Below are 21787 nucleotides of genomic sequence, written 5' to 3'. Positions count from 1 at the left end.
TTTTGTTTGAAAAAGAGGTTATAGTGTGGCTAGGGGAGTCTGGTAGCTGTTGCTGCAGATATACAATGGTTCAGCCATTTTCCATGAAATGATGATGGTTAAGTTGCTACTTGGCGCTTAGAATGAATATTCCGAATGCTATTATAGAAGGAGATGCTAAGGGCATTATTAAAGCTATTAGCAGAGGTTCGAAGATTGAGTCGGCTTGTGATGTGATTATCCAAGACTGCCGAGTGTTATGTCAAGCCTTTAATCTAGTTTCATTTAATTTTGTTAGACGTAATGTTAATTGGGTGGCTGATTCTTTAGCCAAAAAGGTCCTTAGAGATGACTTGTTTTGCTGTAATTCTCAAGCACAATTGGTGTGGCTTGAGTCGAGGCTTTTATAGCCGAGTTTTCTTAATGAATTCCCATCTTTCGACAAAAAAAAAAGTTAGCTACTTGTCCCTTGTGATGGTGGTGACCTGAATCTGGCAAGCCAATAGCGGACATCAAATATATTGATAAGTAAAAACTGCTATAAGTTTGGTGAATAAATAAATCTATTCATGATTATACCTAACAGGAAAATGGTTAGAAAAGTCCACTTACAATGAATAGTTTTTGGTAGTGGTTTCCTTTCAAATATAGGGATCGGAAATGTTACAAAAGGTATATTCTTAGAGATGACAATGGGTGGGGATTTTTTATTTTCAATGGAGATCCGCTCATTATGGAACGGGAAATTTTTATCAATTACCCCTATGACTATGAGTATGGAGATGGGGGGAAGTATTTTCCATCCCCGGGGATGGGGAGGGAATGAGAGAATATACTCCCCATCATATGGAGATTTCCATCCCCGTCCGCATGTTGAAAATGATGGCTCTATATAGTCATATAATTTTATAATGGCTAAATCCATTTTGAGGTCTCTAAATTATACAATTTTGGTTCATCAGATTCTTCAACTTATGTCTTGCTTTTTCAAGTTTCTAAATTTTTATTTTTTGGTTCATCAGGTCCTTCAACTTCTATTTGATTTTCTCAGATTCCTAAACTTTTGTTTTTTGGTTCATTAGGTACTTTAAGGGAGATCCATTTAAAGACTTAATGAAGTAAAAAAAATAAAAGTTTAAGAACCTAAGGAACCAAAAAACAAAAGTTTAGGAATCTGAGGAAGCTAAATAAAAGTTGAAGGACCCGATGAACCAAAAAATGAAAGTTTAGGGATTTGAAGAAGCCAAATAAAAATTGAGGGACCCGATGAACCAAAAAAATGAAAGTTTAAGGATTTGAGAAAGCCAAATAAAAGTTGAGGGATCTAATGAACAAAAAACGTACAGTTCAGGGATCTTAAAATAGATTTAGCCTTTTATAATCTCTTGATCTGATGTTATGGAATTTGAATAGACAACTAAAAAATACGAAATAAAACTTGCACACTATTTTGTCGCTGTGCATTTGCATACGTAGGTTGAACGCACGCTAGCTATATCTTAAAGTCGGAGTAATAAATTTATGAGCTTAATTTGTAATAAAGCAAATGAACAATTAAATCTGAATTACTTTTAAGTCGAGTCTTCTAATCCATTATTAAAGTAATAAATAAAGGCATGAATTGACACTTTATTTAAAAAAAATATGCAAGAAATAAAAAGGAAAAATTACACAAAAATTGTAAAAACGGCAAATGTTTATAAAAATATTAACTTTGCTTATTTTTTCATTAACTGCTAAGCTGGCTATTTCATTTAATAGTTAAAAACGGTAATATCTCACACAAAACACGTACTTCATCCCTGCCTTACATGTGGCACAAGATTGGAATAAAAAAATTAAGAGAATAACACGTGCTCCTTCTTGCCGATTTATCACCATTTTTGTCTCATCATTTTTTTTTCTCTTTGATAAATCTCCATTTTCAGAGCTTAAATTTTGAATTTCTTTCAACTTCTACCCATTTTCTTCGTTTGCATCAATACTCTCTTAATTGTAGGCACGATTTCTTCAGTTATTTTCCTTAAATATTTTTTTATAAATAGTACCATGGTAGTTGTTACTAGAGTAACGTTTATAGCTGAGAAAGAAAAAAAGAGAAAACCTAAAATGAAGTGCAAGTTAACTAAAAAGGGAAATATAAGTGGTGTTGCTGGTGAATAAGCATCAGATTCTGATTTTGAAACGAAGGTGAAGGCTGTTGAGACCGGTGTTTAAAAAAAAGGAAGTTAATATTTGATGCAGGTTTTGTTGGAAATATGGAGGAAAAATCAATTGTTTTTAAAGACTCTAGCCGTTTAGTGAAGGTATTTTTATTAGAAAATCTGCATGTTCTTCATTTTAGAGTTATTTTTAGAGGTTTTAAATCAAAAGATGGCCAAATCACCTCCTTTAAGGTATCGGCTACGGTTTTTTTTCAAGTTGAGTGAGTTGGGAAGAAGAGTGAGGAGGTATAAAATTGTTTGGTTGAACAAAAAATTGGAATTATGAAATTTACGTGATTCTCTCCGTGTTTTAATGAGCTGTGATCCTTCTCTTTTTTCTTACGACGTGACGTGGCAAGCATTGGTTGAATATGTTCATATTATGTCATGCTAAGTACTAAGTAGGTGCTTATGTAATATTTTAAAATTCTAAACATTTTTATTATTTTTGACCGAAAATAAAAAACGTAATCACACATGCACATAGTTCCAAAAACACGTTACCTCGTCAATTATTTTTTAAAAGAATATAATTGAAATGTCATATGCATCTTTTTTGTAATTAACTCAAAGAAAGACCATATACAATCCTCCTATAATATACATATATAATAATATATCTCCTTCAATAATTAATTGATAGCTGAAAAAGAATATCATGAACAATTATGCCACGTGCCCGCCCGCCCTTCTGTCTCTATCTGTGTCCAATTTGGGTCCTTGTCATCATCGTAAGCCAAAAATTCTCCGAAGACAGACACGTGTCTGAAATCAGGTGGATTGTCCTAACTCTTCCTTGTCTTGGCTTCCTCTTCCTCCATCTTCCTGGGCACCAATCCGAGTATTAAACATTTTTCTCATACCAAATTGAATGAAAAACAGAGTAAAAATGGGTGATTTGTCGAACCAAAAATATACACTGGATGAGGCGCTTGATGCCGTTGGATTCGGTAAATTTCAAGGACTGGTGCTGGTTTATGCAGGATTGGGTTCTTTCTCTGAAGCTATGGAGATGATGATTCTGTCTTTTGTTGGGCCTGCTGTTAATGCTCAGTGGGCGCTCTCTTCTTCCCAAGAAAGCTTACTCACCAGTGCTGTTTTTGCTGGTATGCTCCTTGGTGCTTATTCCTGGGGTCTTATTTCCGATAATTATGGAAGAAGGTATTCATTTATTTCCAATGTTCTTTTATCTTTAATTGTTCCTTTGTAAATACAATTTTGTTAAATAGAATAAGCATGGAGTAGCAGTTGGGACTAAATACTGAGTATTTTCGGTCTGTGAGGTTCTAAATTTGAAGTCTGGAATTATTCAAACTATCCCTTTATTTACAAGAACATGTTATAAATATAGAGTTTCGGGGTTTCTGAAGTATTTTTGGAAATGAAAACTAAATGGTGAACTCGAGAAGTTTTAGTGCAATATAGGAGGTTATAAGTAAAGAAAATTAATCTTTTGGATGCATATGCACGCTCATGTTCATGAAAACACTGAATATATAACATCAAGCTATGATTGCTGATAGTTTTGGCTGTTCTGTAATTATGTGTTTGCTTTCAATCTGTCAAAGTAAATTGTATTTATTTGAATGATATATACTTGTTATTGCAGGAAGGCTATCCTAGGCTCAACTATTCTAACTTGTGGAGCAGGATTGTTAAGTACCTTTTCCCCTAATTATACATCATTGATGATTTTTCGATGTTTGGTTGGTATTGGTCTTGGTGGCGGACCGGTATTCCTCTGCTGGTTTCTGGAGTTTGTTCCTGCTTCAAATAGAGGCAAGTGGATGGTTGTCCACTCAATTTTCTGGACATTGGGAACCATTTTTGAGGCTGCGCTCGCTTGGGTATGTAGATATTCTTCTTCTTTGCTTATTTTCTGAATGACTTTTGCTTGTCTTTGAAGTCTATCCCAGTAATATTTAATAAGTGAGAGAAAATCAAGTCATTCTTTTTGAAAAACTTGTTTGAACTTGTAAAAAGAAGAAAGAATAAGGCTGAATTGATGATTTTATTAATACAAGAATGCCTCCTATATATACAGGAGTGATTACAAAAGAATATCAAGATTTGCTACAAATTAGGAACTAATTACTCTCTAAATAAAGTTACAGCCAATTTACATATCAATCAACATTAATGATTGATTTATTTCCTAACACTCCCCCTCAAGTTGGAGAGTGGATGTCTTGCACTCCTAACTTGCAAATAATTGGAACAAAAATGTCTTTCCCCAATGGCTTAGTAAACACATCAGCTAGTTGACGAGCTGAGTTAACATGTCTTGTAACGACAGACCCATTTAGAATTTTGTCTCTAATATAGTGGCAATCCATTTCGATGTGTCTAGTTCTCTCATGAAACACGGGATTGGCCGCAATGTGTATAGCTGCCTTATTATCACAAAACAGTAAGGCAGGCTCATGAAAGAACAAATTCAGATCTTTAAACAAATAGCATAACCATGTCAATTCGCAACATGTCCCTGTCATAGCACGATACTCCGCTTCTGCTGAAGACAAAGAAACTGTTTTCTGACGCTTCGACTTCCAGGAAATCAATGAGGGTCCAAGAAAAATACAATAACCAGTGGTGGATCTTCTAGTTATTGGACACCCCGCCCAATCAGAATCACAATACGCTCTTAATTTCAAATCATTATCTGAGGAGAAGAATAAACCTTTTCCGGGAGCACCCTTGAGGTAACGTACAATTCTCAGTGCTGCATCCCAATGAAGCTTCCTTGGTTGATTCATAAATCTGCTCAAAACATGCACTGCATAGGTAATGTCAGGGCGAGAAACGGTTAAATAAATGAGCCTACCAATCAATCTTCTATACTTTCCTGGATCTTTGAGTAAATCACTCTCGTCAGATAGCTTTAAACCTTTTTCAATAGGAGTATCAACGGGGGCAGCTCCTAATAAACCTGTATCTTCAATAATTTCTAGAGCATACTTACGTTGACAGACATATATCCCATGTTTAGAAGAAGATACCTCAATGCCAAGAAAGTATTTCAGATTTCCAAGATCCTTAAGACGAAATTGACTATGTAAGAACTGTTTAATAGAGTCAATAGCCTTAAGATCATTCCCGGTAATCAAAATATCATCAACATAGATTAAAAGTGCAGTAAATGAATTCCCATGCTTTCTAGTGAACAATGAATAATCAGCTTTAGATTGTACATACCCGGCTGATTGAATAGCATCAGAAAATTTCTCAAACCACAGCCTTGAGGCTTGCTTCAAACCGTATAAAGACTTATGTAGTCGACAAAATAGATGCTCCTCCCCCTGTCGCCGAAGACCCGGTGGAGGGGACATATAAATTTCCTCTGATAAATTCCCATGAAGAAAGGCATTGTTCACATCCAATTGGTGCAATACCCATCGTCGAGCTGCTGCCAAAGCTAATAAACACCGTACAGTAGTGATTTTTGCAGTGGGAGAAAATGTCTCTTGATAATCTACCCCTTCCAATTGAGTGAAGCCCTTTGCAACTAACCGTGCTTTATATCTCTCAACAGAACCATCGGCTTTATGTTTCACCTTATAGACCCAACGACAACCAATCGGAATTTTGCCAGCCGGAAGAGATTGTAATGTCCAAGTGCCATTTTCTTGAAGTGCTTGTAATTCAGAATCCATTGCCGCTTTCCATTCAGGATGCGCTGCGGCTTCAGAGTACGAGCGAGGTTCTGAAACTTGTTGAAGCTGAGTCAAAAAGGCTTGATGACGTGGTGTGTACCGATTGTAGGAGAGATAATGAGCCAGAGGATACCGGGTGCCCTTAACTGGACCAGGCAACAAAGAAGACGACCAATTAGAGTTAACATGATTACATTTATAGTCGTTATAACGGATGGGAGGAACGGACTGACGACTGGAGCGACGAATAGGAGGAATTGCGGGGTCTGCGCGTTCAGGTGCGGAATCAGGTATGGTTATAACGGCACGATTAAGTTCAGGTTGGGTATCATGTTGTAGGTTGGGCTGTGATGAAGGTAGTGGATTGGGTCGAGAAGAGGTAAATGAGGGACGGCGAGAGTATGTACGGAAGGAAGGCGGTGGAGGTGTTGATGGTAAGGGAAGTAGAGATGACGTATTTGTATCTGGATGTGAAGAGGAAGTAGAAGGTGTGCTGGAAGTGGGAAACTCTAAAGATAAGTCATTAGGAGTTAGGTACGGAATTGGGCCTGATTGTTGGTCCAATACTTGGCTGGGCTGTTTCGAAGCATAAGGAAAAATATTTTCATGAAATTTGACATCTCGACTAGTAAAAATTTTCCGTGTTGATAAATTGTATAATTTGTAAGCTTTTTGTCCGGTTGGATAACCAATGAAAATGGATTGAATTGCTCGAGTATCAAATTTATGAGTAGGATTTATGTTGGTGGCATAAGCAAGGCACCCAAACACGCGAAGATGAGAAAAAGAAGGTATTTTTAAATGGAGAAGTTCAAATGGCGATTTATAAGAAAGAATTGGGGTAGGTAGGCGATTAATTAGATGAACAGCGGTAAGAACACATTCTCCCCAAAATTGAGTAGGGAGGTGGGCTTGGAATTTTAGAGCACGAGCAACTTGAAGAATATGGCGATGCTTGCGTTCCACAACCCCATTTTGTTGGGGCGTGTAAACACAAGAATGCTGAAAAATAACACCATTGTCGGAAAAAAAAGAGCGGAGTGATATGAATTCGCTTCCATTGTCGCTACGAAAAATTTTAATCCGAGATTCAAATTGGGTGAGAGCATAACTAAAAAAATGTTTTAAAATTGGTTGTGCTTCATTTTTGTGCCGCATTAAAAAAATCCATGTAAAACGGGTATAATCATCGACAATAGTAAGGAAATAGTGTGCTCCCGAAAGGGATGAGTAACGATATCGACCCCATATGTCACAATGAATAAGTTCAAAAGCTCGAGTAGAAGAAATTTTACTAGTATTGAAAGGTAATCTACTCTGTTTTGCCAAAGGACATATATGACAAGCATTATTAGGCTGAATGGAAAAGTTTAAGAAATGTTTTGCTATGAAATGTAAACAAGAAGATGATACATGACCAAGACGATTGTGCCAGAGGTCAGTGGAGCAACTAATGGTGTGATTGCAAGCAGGTTGTGTGGTGGGTGTAGAAGAGTTGGTGACAGGTCTTTTTGTTGCTAATGTCGTCAAGTAGTACAGTCCGTTCCGTTGTTTACCCAAACCAATCGTCTTCCTCGTTGCAAGATCCTGCAAGATACACCAATAAGGGAAAAAAGTCATTGAACAATTCAAACTTTTTGTCAAACGGCTCACTGATATAAGATCTACTTTAAATTTTGGTACAGACAACACATCATGTAAATAAAAATTGGAATTCAAAGGAAAAGATCCTTTAGCAACAATATCCACTTTATCTCCACTAGGCAATAATACTGGTGACAATGAATAATTTTTAGTGGAATTTAATAAAGATGATGATGATATAATATGATCTGTTGCCCCGCTATCAATGATCCAATTGCGGGAAACGATCTCGGCCAAACCTGGTTTTGTTACTGCATTTGCACTTGGACCTGCATTTTGCCCAGAGTTCTGAATTTTATCACTAAAAAGAGCCATGAACTGGTTAAACTGAGCATCAGAGAGAATGACATTAGACCCACAAGCTTCTTTCAACATCTCAGAGACTTGATTGGCAGAATGAAGATTTGCTTTGTTATGTTGGCTGCCAAAATTCATACCAGAACTTTGTTTTGCTTTGGGATGACCAGATGGGTAACCAACAATTTCATAGCAAGACTGAACCCAGTGTCCTGGTTGTCCACAGTGTGTGCACTCTGGTCTCCCCCGACCTGTACCATTACGACGTTCACCATGACGACGTTCCGGCTCAAAACGTCGAATTTCTTGTGAGCGAAAGTTACGATCAGATCATGCGGTTCTTTCTCCTCTTCCTGCGTTTGAATTAGACCTGGTGTTATGGCGCACGGCCATGGCTGCACTTGAACTTGATTCAATTGGAGAATGAGAAACACTGAGAAGCCGTTGTTTTTCTTCTTGAGAGACTGCAGAATAGGCTTGACGAATCGTTGGCAAAGGATTCATAAGAAGTATTTGCCCACGAACAGCACTGTAGGTCTCATTCAATCCCATCAAGAATTGCATGAGCTTTTGCTGTTCTAATTGTGGAGTTTCTGAAAATGAAGCCAACTCATCCCAGAAACTCTTCAGTTTGGTATAGTAGGCTGAGATTGATAGTTGCTCCTGTCGAAGACAAGCGATTTCTCGTTGGATCTCAAAAATACGTGGGGTATTGCCTTGAGAGAAACGTTCATGAAGATCTTCCCATACCTCATGAGCCGTAGAATAATAGATAATGCTATCTGCAATTTCTGGACTGACAGTGTTGACAATCCAAGAGTGCACCATATCATTACACCGCGACCAAGTCGCATAGCCTTCTGGATCTGTTTCCATCGATGGAGATTTAACTGAACCGTTGACAAAGCATAGCTTATTTTTGGAGTTTAGGGCCAAAGTCATTGCCCTCTTCCAACCAGAATAATTGTCTCCATTCAAAGGTTTGGAAACAAGAACTAGACCTTGGTGGTCTGAGTGATGAACAAAATATGGATTTGAAGAATCGGCATCTGATTTGCCGGATGATTTTTGAAATGAAGAAACACCATCTCCATCCATGGTGATGACTAAAAAGAAGTGCCAAAGAATTCAGCTCAGAGAGTCAGATATAAAACCTGCTCTGATACCATGTAAAAAGAAGAAAGAATAAGGCTGAATTGATGATTTTATTAATACAAGAATGCCTCCTATATATACAGGAGTGATTACAAAAGAATATCAAGATTTGCTACAAATTAGGAACTAATTACTCTCTAAATAAAGTTGCAGCCAATTTACATATCAATCAACATTAATGATTGATTTATTTCCTAACAGAACTCATGCCCGATCTTTCCCAGAACTAAGAGAAAATCTATGCTGAGTTCCATGATCCTGAATAGCTCAAACTACAATCCTCTTTGAATTAGAAAGGTGGAAATAATGAATACACAGTTTTGTAAATGTTGACTTTTTTAAATGTCATAATGATTACTCTCAACAGTTTGCCTCTATTTGTTTAATTGCTGATCTTCCCTGTATGGCTATACCTCCTTGACAGGATTATGATGCAACATTTTGCTGTTTTTTTGTGTCCAAGATTTGTAGTTTGTTTTTGTTGTTAGCAACATTATCCTGTAGCAAGAGGCAAGGGGGCCTGTAGGGTTGCAAGGTCATGTGATAGTTGAATTGCTACGTAAACAAGATGTTAAGGTCAACATTTGTATGCCTACTTCAGTTGCATACAAGCTCCAACTCACTTTTGAATTTTTCTTGAAGTTGAAAGCCTTGGTATACCTACTTGAAAGTCTAACTAAGATATAACTTCCCCTCCATAACATTCCCACAAGAGCAATTAAAAAGCTCTGCAGTGTCACCAAGTTTGGTGCTCCTGAGAAATTCTGAAGCCTAACATTTCTACAGTAACCATAACAAACTTCTTACTTTTAGGCTATTTGAAGATGAGAATTCTTTCTGAACTTCGAATGTTGATTGCACTCTCTATACCTTTTTTTATCAGTTGAACTTTAAACATAAATTATCTAGGTTTTTAGTCAGAAGTGAACTTGATCTGGTGGAACTCTAAACATGTACTCTTAGTGTTATTTTTGATATGGGGTCATGGACCAGGTTGATTGGATCCTTGTAGTCTTGTTGAATTTACATGTCCCTCTTTGAGTTGATCCTCTCTTGAACAGCCAGTTAACTAGGGGCCAGATTGGACTTAGATCTATATGTTTGAGTTCAAGATGGTAAAGTAATGGCATAGTCAGGTGTCAAACTTGACTCTTCAGTTTCATAATATGGAGATCAATGTCACCAAGCCACAGTTACATTGTGAATTAATCAGCACCTCATGTGATACTCTATAATCTTAACATGTCTTATTTATAACATGAATTCTTATTTTATTCATGTTTCAAGAACGCATTTATCCGTAAGTAAATTAATTCCTAGTTGAGCCTTTTTCTTCTTCAGTATGATAACTAGGCTGATTCTGAACAAACCAAATTTATTGTCAAAATCCAAAGCTAAAGAATTTTAAAACTGATCTTTTGCTCATATGTATCAGTGATGACCATTCAGAATTGCACGGAAACTTTTCGAGTTCTTCGTTTCGATATTTTGTTTCTTTCTCGTTCTCGGAAACACTTTTGAAACTCCGAAACTCTATATTTATTACTTATTCTTATATAAAAATGTCATTTGGCTTATTTTCCATTTCAACATTTCTGTTTCTGATTCCGTGCTACATAGATTATACATTTATGTTAAGATGACCCATTGACTTTAGTAGTTGATATACTCTAAATATTCATATATCAATTCAAGTATTGGTATTGGTAATGTTGAGCATGTTTAGTTTATTAAAATAGATTTACTGGACTTTTGGTTGGTGCCATTGTTGCTTCAGGGGAACTTGCACAAAGTCCACGAAAGATAGAAATTCTTTACTGATTTTTTATTAAGCTTTACTATATCATATCAATGTGGATTTTCCGTTTGTCTTAGATTTTAAAAATTAGTTTTTAGATGTTATTGTTGGGTCTTGAATGCTACATGCTATAAATATTGCAGATTGTTATGCCAAGATTAAGTTGGAGGTGGCTACTTGCAGTTTCTTCTCTGCCTTCAATGACTCTGCTTCTCTCTTATTATCTTGTTCCAGAATCTCCTAGGTATCTATGCACAAAAGGTAGATTTTCTGATGCGCATAGAATTCTGGAGAAAATGGCTGTAACAAATGAGGCAAAGCTACCGACAGGGATGCTTGTTTCTGATAATACAACTGAAGCGGATGAAGAATCCTCCTCCTCAAGCCATAAGCCTTTGCTGTCTTCGGCAACAAAAGAAGTGTTAAATTTAAAATCAACCTTCTCATCATTTTTTGTGCTTTTCTCACCAAAATTAATTAAAACAACATTTCTCTTGTGGGTGTTATTCTTTGGAAATTCATTCTTATATTATGGTATCATATTGCTCACTTCGGAGTTAAGTGGTGGACGCAGCAAATGTCGTTCAGCTACATTGCTCTTGGAAAATCATCAGGATGATAGCCTGTACATAGATGTATTTATCACTAGTTTGGCAGGTACTGCTTAACCATTCTTGTCTTTCCTGGTCATAACTTCATGAACTGTTTGCTTAATGAAGTAGTATTGGAGTAATCTTTTTCTACTCTAAATCTTTCTTTTGTAGAGCTTCCTGGGATCCTTTTGTGTGCAATTATCGTAGATAGAATGGGGCGCAAGCTTTCCTTGATATTCTTGTTGGTTGTGGCTAGTTTTTTCCTTTTTCCACTTGTTTCCCACCAGGCTGTAATTTCGACAACAACATTCTTATTTGGTGCCCGCATGTGTGCCATAGGATCGTTCACAGTTGCATGTATATATTGCCCGGAGGTAAATTCTGTTCCTTTTTTTCATCTCTTGTTCCCTTATAATACAATTTTGCTTATGTTATTGCCACTAAAGCTACAAGGTAGTTGATCTTAACTTGCGATTAATAATTGAATTAATAATATTAATGATTAATATTAATAGATTTAATTAAGAATTTTAATTAATAATTGAATTAAAGTAAGTTTACCTCAAATGCATAACTTCTTAAATTTGATTAACATGACATTTCGTTGCACGCAAAGTAAATTACTTCGATTGGTCGTTCACATGTGGAATTAAAATTATGCTTGTTTAGTTAATTGAGTTTTCTGAAATTGACATGAAAGGAACATATTTAGCCAGTTTGTTTGAAAATGAATTTGGTTTATTCATTGTTGTTATTCCAGCTATACCCTACGTCGGTGAGGACGACTGGTACCGGAGTTGCAAGCGCGGTGGGTAGGATCGGTGGGATGATTTGCCCTCTCGTAGCGGTAGGACTGGTGAGTGGGTGCCATGTTGAGGAGGCAATAATTCTGTTTGAGGCAGTAATAGCTGTTTCAATAGTTTGTGTTGTGTTCTTCCCATTTGAAACCAAGGGATGTGAATTGAGTGATAATGTTGCTGCATTTGATCCCAAGCATAATATTTTTGTCAGGTAATGAAGTTTGATTCACAAATGTATGTCCAAACATATAGTTTAATCCACAAATTCCAGTTGTATATAAAGTATTGTATTCTTATGTAAATACATTGTATAATAAATGTCCAAACAAATAGTTTAATCCAACATAATCAAAATGAGTAACAAATTTGAAATTTATTTTTTATTTTATTAGTTGTTTGTTGATTGAAAAACAATTTAAAATAGGGCTTTTTATATAAAATACTGATTTTGGTAGCCCATTTACTTTTATACTGGACAAATTAAATCTTTACTTTACCTACCTCATTTTCTTACTTTGATAACTTGTACTTCAAATTTCTTTCTTTTATACTATTTTTCTTATTTCTCTCAATCATTCTTCTTCTCCACGATTTCTTTTGAGTTGTGAAAGAAAATTTACACGATTTCTGCTCCTTCGCTTCCGCCGTTCCGCCTCCTCCGTTCCGCCTTCGCCGTTCTGCCTTCGCCGTTCCGCCTCATCCGTTCCGCCGTTCTGCCTCCGCCGTTTCGCTTCCATCGTTCCGCCTTTGTCTCCCCGCGTCATCTTTCTTTTATCTTTTTAATTTTAGATCTGAATTATTTTGTTCTTTTTTTTATTTTCAGATCTGTAATTTGCTTTTCTTTTACTGTTGATTCACCATTAAACATGTATAAAGAGTATTTTTAAAAAATCTAATACTTATTTCATGTTATGTAGAATAATTTTGTGATTTTATATAATAAAATTCTGTTATTTCTGCATTTTTTTGTGTTTTGTTGATTTCTGCGTTTTTTTTATTCTGCAGAATGATTTGTTGATGATGATTGATTGCTGAATTATTGTAATGTTACAGTGTTGTTGATTTTATGTTGACTTTATGTTGATATTATGTTGATATATACTGATTCTTTTTATTTTAACATTGACAAATAAGATAATATTGTCTGTGAAATAAACTTTCGTTAGATGAAATGAAACTGTATCATAACCGCATTTGTCGAAATTTAGTTAGGTATGAGAGGTGGAACGCAAAATAGTTATACAAGTGATTTTGAAAAAACTGTACAGCTGCAAAGAGAATCGAGGAAAAAAAATATTTTGAAATAAATTTCTTTAATTTGTGAACTGTTGTGTTGGTGTATATTTAATATATTTTTATTTTTATATGTAAGAATAATTTTATTTTTTCATTTGAATTATTGTTGTTGTTTTTTCATATTGTTTTGATTACTTACTATGCTAATATCTTTATCTGATTCATTTATTTTAAACATGTTGTACCTTTGTTGTTCTTTAGTAGAATTACTACTATCATATTAACAAATTATCAACATAATGTCAACATGATATCAACAATTAATGCTAATTTAGTTGTAAAATGAGAACATCGATTGATTTAAGCAAAAAACAATCAACATATTATCAAAAACATGTCAACATGTCATCAATACAGCAATTTAACACTAACTTTACATTTGTTTTAATGATTGAAAAATCAACATGTTATCAACAGTATATCAACAACATGTCAACATAAAATTGAAAATAAAAAAAAGTAGAAATACTTATCAACATAATGTCAACAATTAATCAACAACGAATCAACAATTAATGCTAATTTAGTCAAGATGTTTGTAAAATGAGAATATTGATTGATTTAAGTCAAAAACAATCAACATATTATTAAAAACATATCAATAGTTCATTAATACATCAATTTAAAATCAACATGTTATCAACAGTATATCAACAACATGTCAACATAAAATTGAAAATCAAAAAAAGTTGAAATACATATCAACATAATGTCAACAATAAATCAACAACGAATCAACATAAGGAATAAAATAAAACATAATTTTTTGAAAAATTGTGACAATCTATAAAATATCAACAAGAAATCAACAACATGTCAACATGATAATGCTAACATATCCTTATCTAATATCATTTAAATTTTGTTTTTTTAGTTTATTTCACGCACAAAATTATCTAATTTGCTAATGGTTTTTTTAGAATAATTTTTTTCAATGTTAAAATTAAGGAAATACCAACTGATTATCAACACAAAATCAACATAAAATCAACAACACTGTAATATTATAATATTTCAGCAATCAACCATCATCAATAAATCGAACTGCAGAATAAAAAAAACACAGAAATACAACCAAACACAAAAAATGCAGAAATAACAAAAATTTATTCCATATAACCATAAATTTATATTACATAACATGAAATTAGCATTATATTCTTAAAATATAATCTCTATACATGTTTAATGGTGAAATAACAGTAAAAAATTGTAGATCTGAAAATAAAAAAGAAGAAGAAGAAGAACAATGAATAAATTATAGATCTGAAATCAAATAGATGACGACGATGAGCAGAGGAGATGATGGCGTTAACAAAGATGACAACGGAGGCGATGATGAGAACGATGACGGAGGAGCGGAGGAACAAAGGACGTCTCAGCAGAAGACGGCGAACGGTAAAAAAAAGAGGAAGATGAACTGAGAGGAAGAGATAATTGAATGATGAGAAGAGAGAAAATAAATGAAATTATGATTTGTATGCTGTTAGGGTTTAATATATAGAGTCCGTATAAAAGTAATAAAATAGGCCGCACATGATAGTTTAGAAAAGGCAAATTTGGACCCGTATAAAAGATAAGAAATTGGCAAAATAGGTTGTTTGTGTAAAAAGCCCTTTAAAATACCAATAAGTAATAGCTCAAATGGTAGAAGTGTTAGGCATCAATTTTACTAGGTCGTGGGTTCATTTTTTTCCCACAAACCTTCCCTATCTCTCAATTATAAAAAAAGAATTTTAAAATATTTATTTAGAATGTTTTTAGAATGTAAAAATATTAATTTATAAATATTTAATCATCAAAAGATATTTTACTTTTCTTTATTTTTTTATTTATGTCTCAAACTTTCATAATTGTCAATTTTGCCTCGTTCAATTTTTAATTTCAGTTGTACCCGATTCTCTCAAAGTTTGAGTTTTTTCACTTGAAAAAAATTTAAATTCATATTTGACAGATAGCCTCGGAAACGACTATATATACTACACTCTTCTATTTATAGTGTATTTTTATCATTTGATTAATGTATGAAGAGAGTATAATTTTTTTTTGAAGTGCATTTAGTCTGTGTCCGTGCTTTTAAAATATTAAAGACGTATTTAGACTAAGTGTCAAATTGAAGGATATATTTAAATTTTTTTATAGTGGAAAAACTCAAATTTGAAAAAAAAAATGTATGGTTAAAATTGAAAATTGGAAGAATAATGTTAAAAATTGATGATTTAGAAAGTTTAAAATATAAATGAAAAGAACAAAAACAAAACAGAGTATTAATTGGCCATTTATATAAACTAATAATTTAGATACTAACTTAAAAAAAAATAGATATTAAAGTAGTAGATTTCCGAAAACAAATTGATAACCCTGGCATGAATTTTTCCAAAAAGATATTATTTTGAATAGAAATTAGATGAGTCATTAGATGACTATTAGGTGTAAGCATGGATGCTTCGTCACCTACAATCCCCTCTCACCTGACTGATTAGTTGTTTGATTTTATATATATTAATGTCACTTTATATGTTCACACAGGACTCTTAAAATAATTCGTCAATTTTAATTAATAAATATTTTTATAATTATAAATTATATTTAAATATTAAATATCAAATAATAATTGAAATAGTAATCCTTTATTAATAGTTTATCTTATTTAGTATTTCAAATGATTATTTTAATAGTTAAATTTTTAATTAATGTTTATATTTTAAAATTATATAAAATATAAATAGAAAAGAATCAAATAATAATTAATATGATAATTTATCAAAAGTAATTTAATTTAATTAGAATTTTAGATGAATAAATAATATTTTAATATTAAAATAGTCAATTTAATTAATTTTAGACAATTATTGATGGAGTCTGCTTTCTGATCCGGTGAATGAGACCTGCAAAATAGGATAGAAGCTAACCGGACAGTGGTTGTCCGATTAACTCTCCGATGCTAAAGTCAGTTTAGAGCTTTGAGCAGTATTTTGAGTATATTAATGTAACTGTATGTTTAGGCATACCTCATGCTGTTTTTATAGTAGATGATTGCATACCTAGTAGAATCATAGTAGGAAAGTGAATCCTACTTTGTAGGATTTGACCCTGATTAGGAGTAATCATCTTATTCAGACATGAGTCCTATTTAGGAACGCCTTCCTAAATATCGTCTTCCTAAGTTATAACTTATCTTACTAAGTTGGAGTTTGTATTCAAATAGGAGAGATACTTCGAGATTATGTAGTAGATCTGGTAATCTATAAAAATCACAGGGTCGACGTGCTTTGTCCGAGTTCTCAGGAATTTGGTCTTTATCTTGTTGGATGATATCGCGGTGGATCCTATGGATTCGGCCATCTGCTTTATATGTTTTGGTCCTCTTGGCAGGAATCTGATAGTCTGAGAATGGATTTCCTGCGACTCGGCTACATTATAGATAAGATAGGATTTGGTATCCATCAATTATCTTAACATAGTTATAAATAGTTTATTTTAATTATTATTTTAACTTCTTTTTTTTCTGATCATGAGGTGTTCTGAACGGATTCCAACTATGAAACGACACCTTTAAGCTTTCACATTCAGACTAATCCCACTCGAGCCGGGTAGGTCACTTGCAGGAGGCAAAGCTCTAAATAAAGTGTAGATAAAAAAAATTAATTTCAATACAAATATTAGACTGAAATAACATATTGGTTGATTATCATTAAATACACCCTAAATAATTATAAAGAAATAAATGTTTAGCGGCAATACTGCACGCCTAATGTTCCAATTAGTAATAAATTGAACAAAAGATCACTTCACCCCCTCAACTTGGCACAAAGTATCGAAAACGTCTAAATTAGCAAAATCGGATCACTTTCACCTTGAACTTGTCAAAACAGGTACATAAACACCCCTATACTGACGTGGCACCTTAATTGGAGATTGGATTTCTAATTAATCATAATTTACTCTAATAAATTATATTTAAATACTAATTAATTATAATTTAACCCTAATTAACCTAGTGTACCCCGTATTTTCAAACTTGATTTGTCAGTTCGGTTATCCGTTACAAATTGGTTGTTTTCTTGCATTCGTTGCTATTTTGCATTTCAACATTTTTCTTATTATGTTTCGAATTTGATTATGAATGGTTATATGTTAGAAGTAACACTTGTGATACCTTGGTAGTGTCTTCTTGAGTGTCTTATATATATCTCATGATCTCGTATGTGTTTGATGTTGATTCGATTTATTTTCGGGTATTTATCAAAACAGTATTCGCATGTTTTCCAAAACTGCCCTGTTTTAGTAAAACGTTGATATCTCCCAATTGAAATTTCGGATCAATACCCATCTTTTGATATGTTGTTCATAAGAGTATTTTCTCGCACGAGTACAATTTTCGCGTCGTTTGGATGCTTCTAACTCTCAAAATGATAATTAAATCGTGACTTTTATCAAAGCCCATGTAAAGCCCGCATAAGTCTATAAATATACCCTTATTTTCATGTGAGCAGCCCCCTTTTCTTTTCCACAAACCCTAAAATGAATATCTTCATAGAAAATACACATGTCCTTTGTTCTAACAAGTCCGGATGCAATTTATTACGCTAAGAACTTGATTTTTCATCATACTCGTAAGATCTACGCGATTTCTACGTTGTGTTCTTCATTGGTGGCTTGTGGATCCAATTGATTTCGGTCCAACCCTTTGAACCTTGGGTTAATACATCAATTATAATCTTGTTCATCATTCTTAGGTAATGTTTTTACTCCTAATTGATTTATGGATTCGTTGTTGTGTGATTTTGCCTAGAAATGCATAATATAGGATTTTGATGGATTGAATCGTTGTTATTGATATGCTATATTTAAGCTACTGATCCTAGAAATTTCCCAGCTGGTAATCCGAAAGCGCACTTATCCGGGTTCATCTTGAGCTTGTATTTTTTTAACTTGTTAAATACCTCTTCCAGGTCTTTTGCGTGATGCTCCACCTTTTTGGACTAGACAATGATGTCGTCGACATAAACCTCCATATTTCGACCGATCTGGTCCTTGAATATGAAATTCATCAATCGCTGGTATGTTGCCCCGACATTCTTCAAGCCAAAAGGCATCTGTTTGTAGCAGTATGTGCCACTATCAGTTACAAAACTTGTCTTTCCCTCATCATCTCTATGCATTAGTATTTGGTGGTACCCTTGGGCTGCATCTATGAATGAATAGATTTCGTAGCCGCTGGTTGAATCGACTAGCTGATCGATGTTTGGTAATGGGTAACTGTCTTTAGGGCATGCTCGCTTTAGGTCCGTGAAGTCTATGCATAGTCTCCACTTTCCATTTGGATTCCTTATGAGCACCACATTTGATAACCACTCCGGGTAGTACACTCTTTTGATGAAACCAGCTGCCAATAATTTGTCTACCTCGGCTCTGATAGCGATTTGTCTATCCACCGCAAAAGCTCTCTTCTTCTGTTTTACCGGCTTGTGTGTTGGATCTACATCTAGCTTATGTGAAATGAATGCTGGGTCTACTCCTTCTATCTCTCCTGGAGTGTTGACAAATTCTAATTCGTTTCCGATTAGCATGTCAGTTATCTCTTGATTGATATGTTTAGGAAACTCGGCGCCTATCTTGACCGACCTCGGGGTTATTCCTGCCAAGTCCGCCTTTTCTAGCTTCCCATGTGGTTTGAGTTTTCCCTCATCCGAGTCTGTTATTTTCATTGTTTCTATAGCCAGGGCCTCTGATACGCCTTTCATGGAAACTAGGTAGCACATTTTGGCTATGTCTTGCCTTCCTTTGACCGTTACCATGCCTTCTTCGGTTGAAATTTTCATTGAAAGGTATTTGATACATGTGACTGCTCCAGTGTTGTACAGCATTGGTCTACCGAGGATAACATTGTAGGCGAGTGGCATATCCACTACCATGAACAGTGATTTGAATTTTTTAGTTATGTCAACTAGGCCTCCTTCTGGTGTCTTGTTTTCTTTCCCCAGCTCGACTGTTAGCTCGGCTACTCCTTCCGCTTGTACTGGTGCTCCTCCTAGTCTGATGAGAGGGGTTCTGACCGGTTTGAGGTTTAAAACCGAGCATCCTATTCCGAGGTATGCCTCTTTTGTAATGAGGTTCATCGAGCTCCCTTCATCTACCAATTGCCTCATCACCCAGAAGTTTTCTATTAGACCCGAGATCACCAGGGGTTCCTAATGTGGAAAATCCTCGCCTTCGCCATATGCCGGACCGAAGCTGACCTCAGGTAGAGGTTGGTTTACTGTTATGTTCGTCACGATTTTTTGCCTTTTGCGCTTGCCTCGCTTGTATTCAGGATCAGCCATTCCTCCCGCTATGCTGTTGATTACTCCTAACACATTTTTCCTTTTCGGAGGTGGCCCCTCTTTCCGCTATGCTCTCCTTGGCTGTTTGCTCCCTGGTTATTTTTGTTCTGTGCTACGAAATCTTTCAGGCGGTCGACTTGCACCAATCGGTCCATCTCTTTCTTAAGGCTTCCGCATTCATCGGTGACATGCCCATTACCATCATGAAACTGGCAGTATTTCTTTCTGTCTCCTTCGAATTGTAACTTCGTAGGATAGCGCACTGGTTCGTTATTTTTTTGAATCCACATCAGGATGTGTGATCTTGGTTTGTTAAGTGGGATAAAAGCCTGGTCCTCTATTTTGACAGGTCGATGTGGCTCCATCCGAGGAGGCATGGGCTGTCGCTGCTCTCTCGGTTTGAACCGGTCTTGCCTGTTATTCTGATTGAAGGTTGGCCTTGTCATTTGAGGTTGCACAGTCGTTTGAGCGGATTTTCTCTGTTGCTCCTCATCTAGGTTTATATAACTCCATGCTCGGTCCATTAGCTGGGAGTAAGTTTGTACCGGGTTTGTAATCAGGTTGTCTCGGAATGCCATCATCGTTGTGTTATCCTTCATCGCGTCTATCACGGTGTCATAATTCAGGTTTTCCACTTCGGCAGCCTCGGCATTGAACCTTCCAATAAAACTTTGCAAACTTTTCCCGGATTTTTGGTGGCAGAGCTTGAGGTCGCTGGATTTCGTTTTGCGTTGTATGCTTGGCGCAAAATGTGTTCGGAAGGCTTTTGCTAGCTCGTCAAAACTTCAGATGGATCCTTCTTTTAAGCTATAATACCATATTGCTGCAGGTCCTTTCAAAGTCATTGGAAACAGTTTGCAAACAACTGCTTCAGATAAGCTTTATACCATCATGACTACTTGGAAACAACTCAAGTGGGTGATCAGATCCCTTGTTCCGTGGTAATCGTCCAGCTGCAGTATTTTGTAATTCAATGGAAAGGGTTCGTCTCGGATTTCTGCCGACAATGAGTTTCCAATGTTTAGGAAGCTCGTGCTTCTCGGTTCCCTTCTTTTGAACTTATCCATCTCGGTTCTCACCCTTTCTGTTATTTCCTACTCCAGATTTTTCTTCTGGCCTTACCCTGCCCCTGAGCTATGCACACTTTCTTCGATTTCTACTCGTTTTTGCGTCTGTCTTGATCCTTCGGGTGTTTTATGGCCGGTTTGGTTCACGTGTTCATCTCTTGGGATTTGATGTTCTTGCTGGTTTTTCTTCGGAGTGGCTTCCTCGGGTGTTGTTTGTCCTTAGTAGAACTCTGGTGGGTGGGGAGGTGGAGCTGGCACGTATGGTGGGATGGTGGTGTTACCTCGAGAGGTGGTAGGGGGTGGTGGCCGAGCATGGCTTTGCTAGACTTGCTGGAGGAAAGCTAACTGTCGGGCATGGAACTCGATGTACTCTTGTATATGTGTCGGGTGGGATTTTGATTTTATATGACAGGTGTTGCCAGTGGTGTGGAAGTAATTACTGAGGTGAATATAAGGTTGATGGGGCTACACCCGGTCGGAGAGAATTTTTTTGGGACGTTTGATGTGTGGATGTGAAGTACGAGGTCGGGTGGTGGTATTATTTTACATATTATGATTTTTTTACATTTTTTATACAAATCTATTATTCAAAATTTTTTGATTCCGCATAAATATGCGGGACTTGCGTGTAGTATTTATATATACCGGTTTAAAATTAAAATTTTATCTTCTAATATAAAGAACTTATCTGGCTCCATAAAAAAAATATTTGAATGTAAAACTTATCGCTGTTTCATAGGTAAAATTCATCTAGCACAACCCGTGATTATTTTTCAGAAAAGGCACGAAATAGTAGAAATTTGAAAGCAAAAAGTGGAAGGGATAAATAAAGGTTGAATATTGAGCCAAATTTACACCAAAATGCATTGCCAATGCCATGTCAGACCAGCCCGCCCATTTTTATATTCCCATCCATTTCCTTTTCATTAATTTATTAAATAATTTCTGCTTTTGTCGCCATTATTGTCTGCTGTG

The 21787-nt window shown here is 35.4% G+C and overlaps 1 protein-coding gene across 1 annotated transcript; it reads left to right on the top strand.

Moving 5' to 3' along the window:
* Positions 1-2967: 2967 nt before the first annotated feature.
* LOC126669130 (organic cation/carnitine transporter 7-like) lies at positions 2968-12499 on the top strand. Its single transcript, XM_050362483.2, has 5 exons — positions 2968-3344; positions 3793-4030; positions 10874-11387; positions 11495-11697; positions 12084-12499. The coding sequence occupies exons 1-5, from the start codon at positions 3055-3057 to the stop codon at positions 12336-12338; spliced, it is 1500 nt and encodes a 499-aa protein (XP_050218440.1). The 5' UTR covers positions 2968-3054; the 3' UTR covers positions 12339-12499.
* The last annotated feature ends 9288 nt before the right edge of the window (positions 12500-21787 follow it).

This window comes from Mercurialis annua, linkage group LG2 (assembly GCF_937616625.2).
Source record: "Mercurialis annua linkage group LG2, ddMerAnnu1.2, whole genome shotgun sequence".
Classification (NCBI taxonomy): domain Eukaryota; kingdom Viridiplantae; phylum Streptophyta; class Magnoliopsida; order Malpighiales; family Euphorbiaceae; genus Mercurialis; species Mercurialis annua.
Note: the sequence above shows the minus strand (reverse complement) of the source record. Positions and strands in the feature narration are given on the sequence as shown.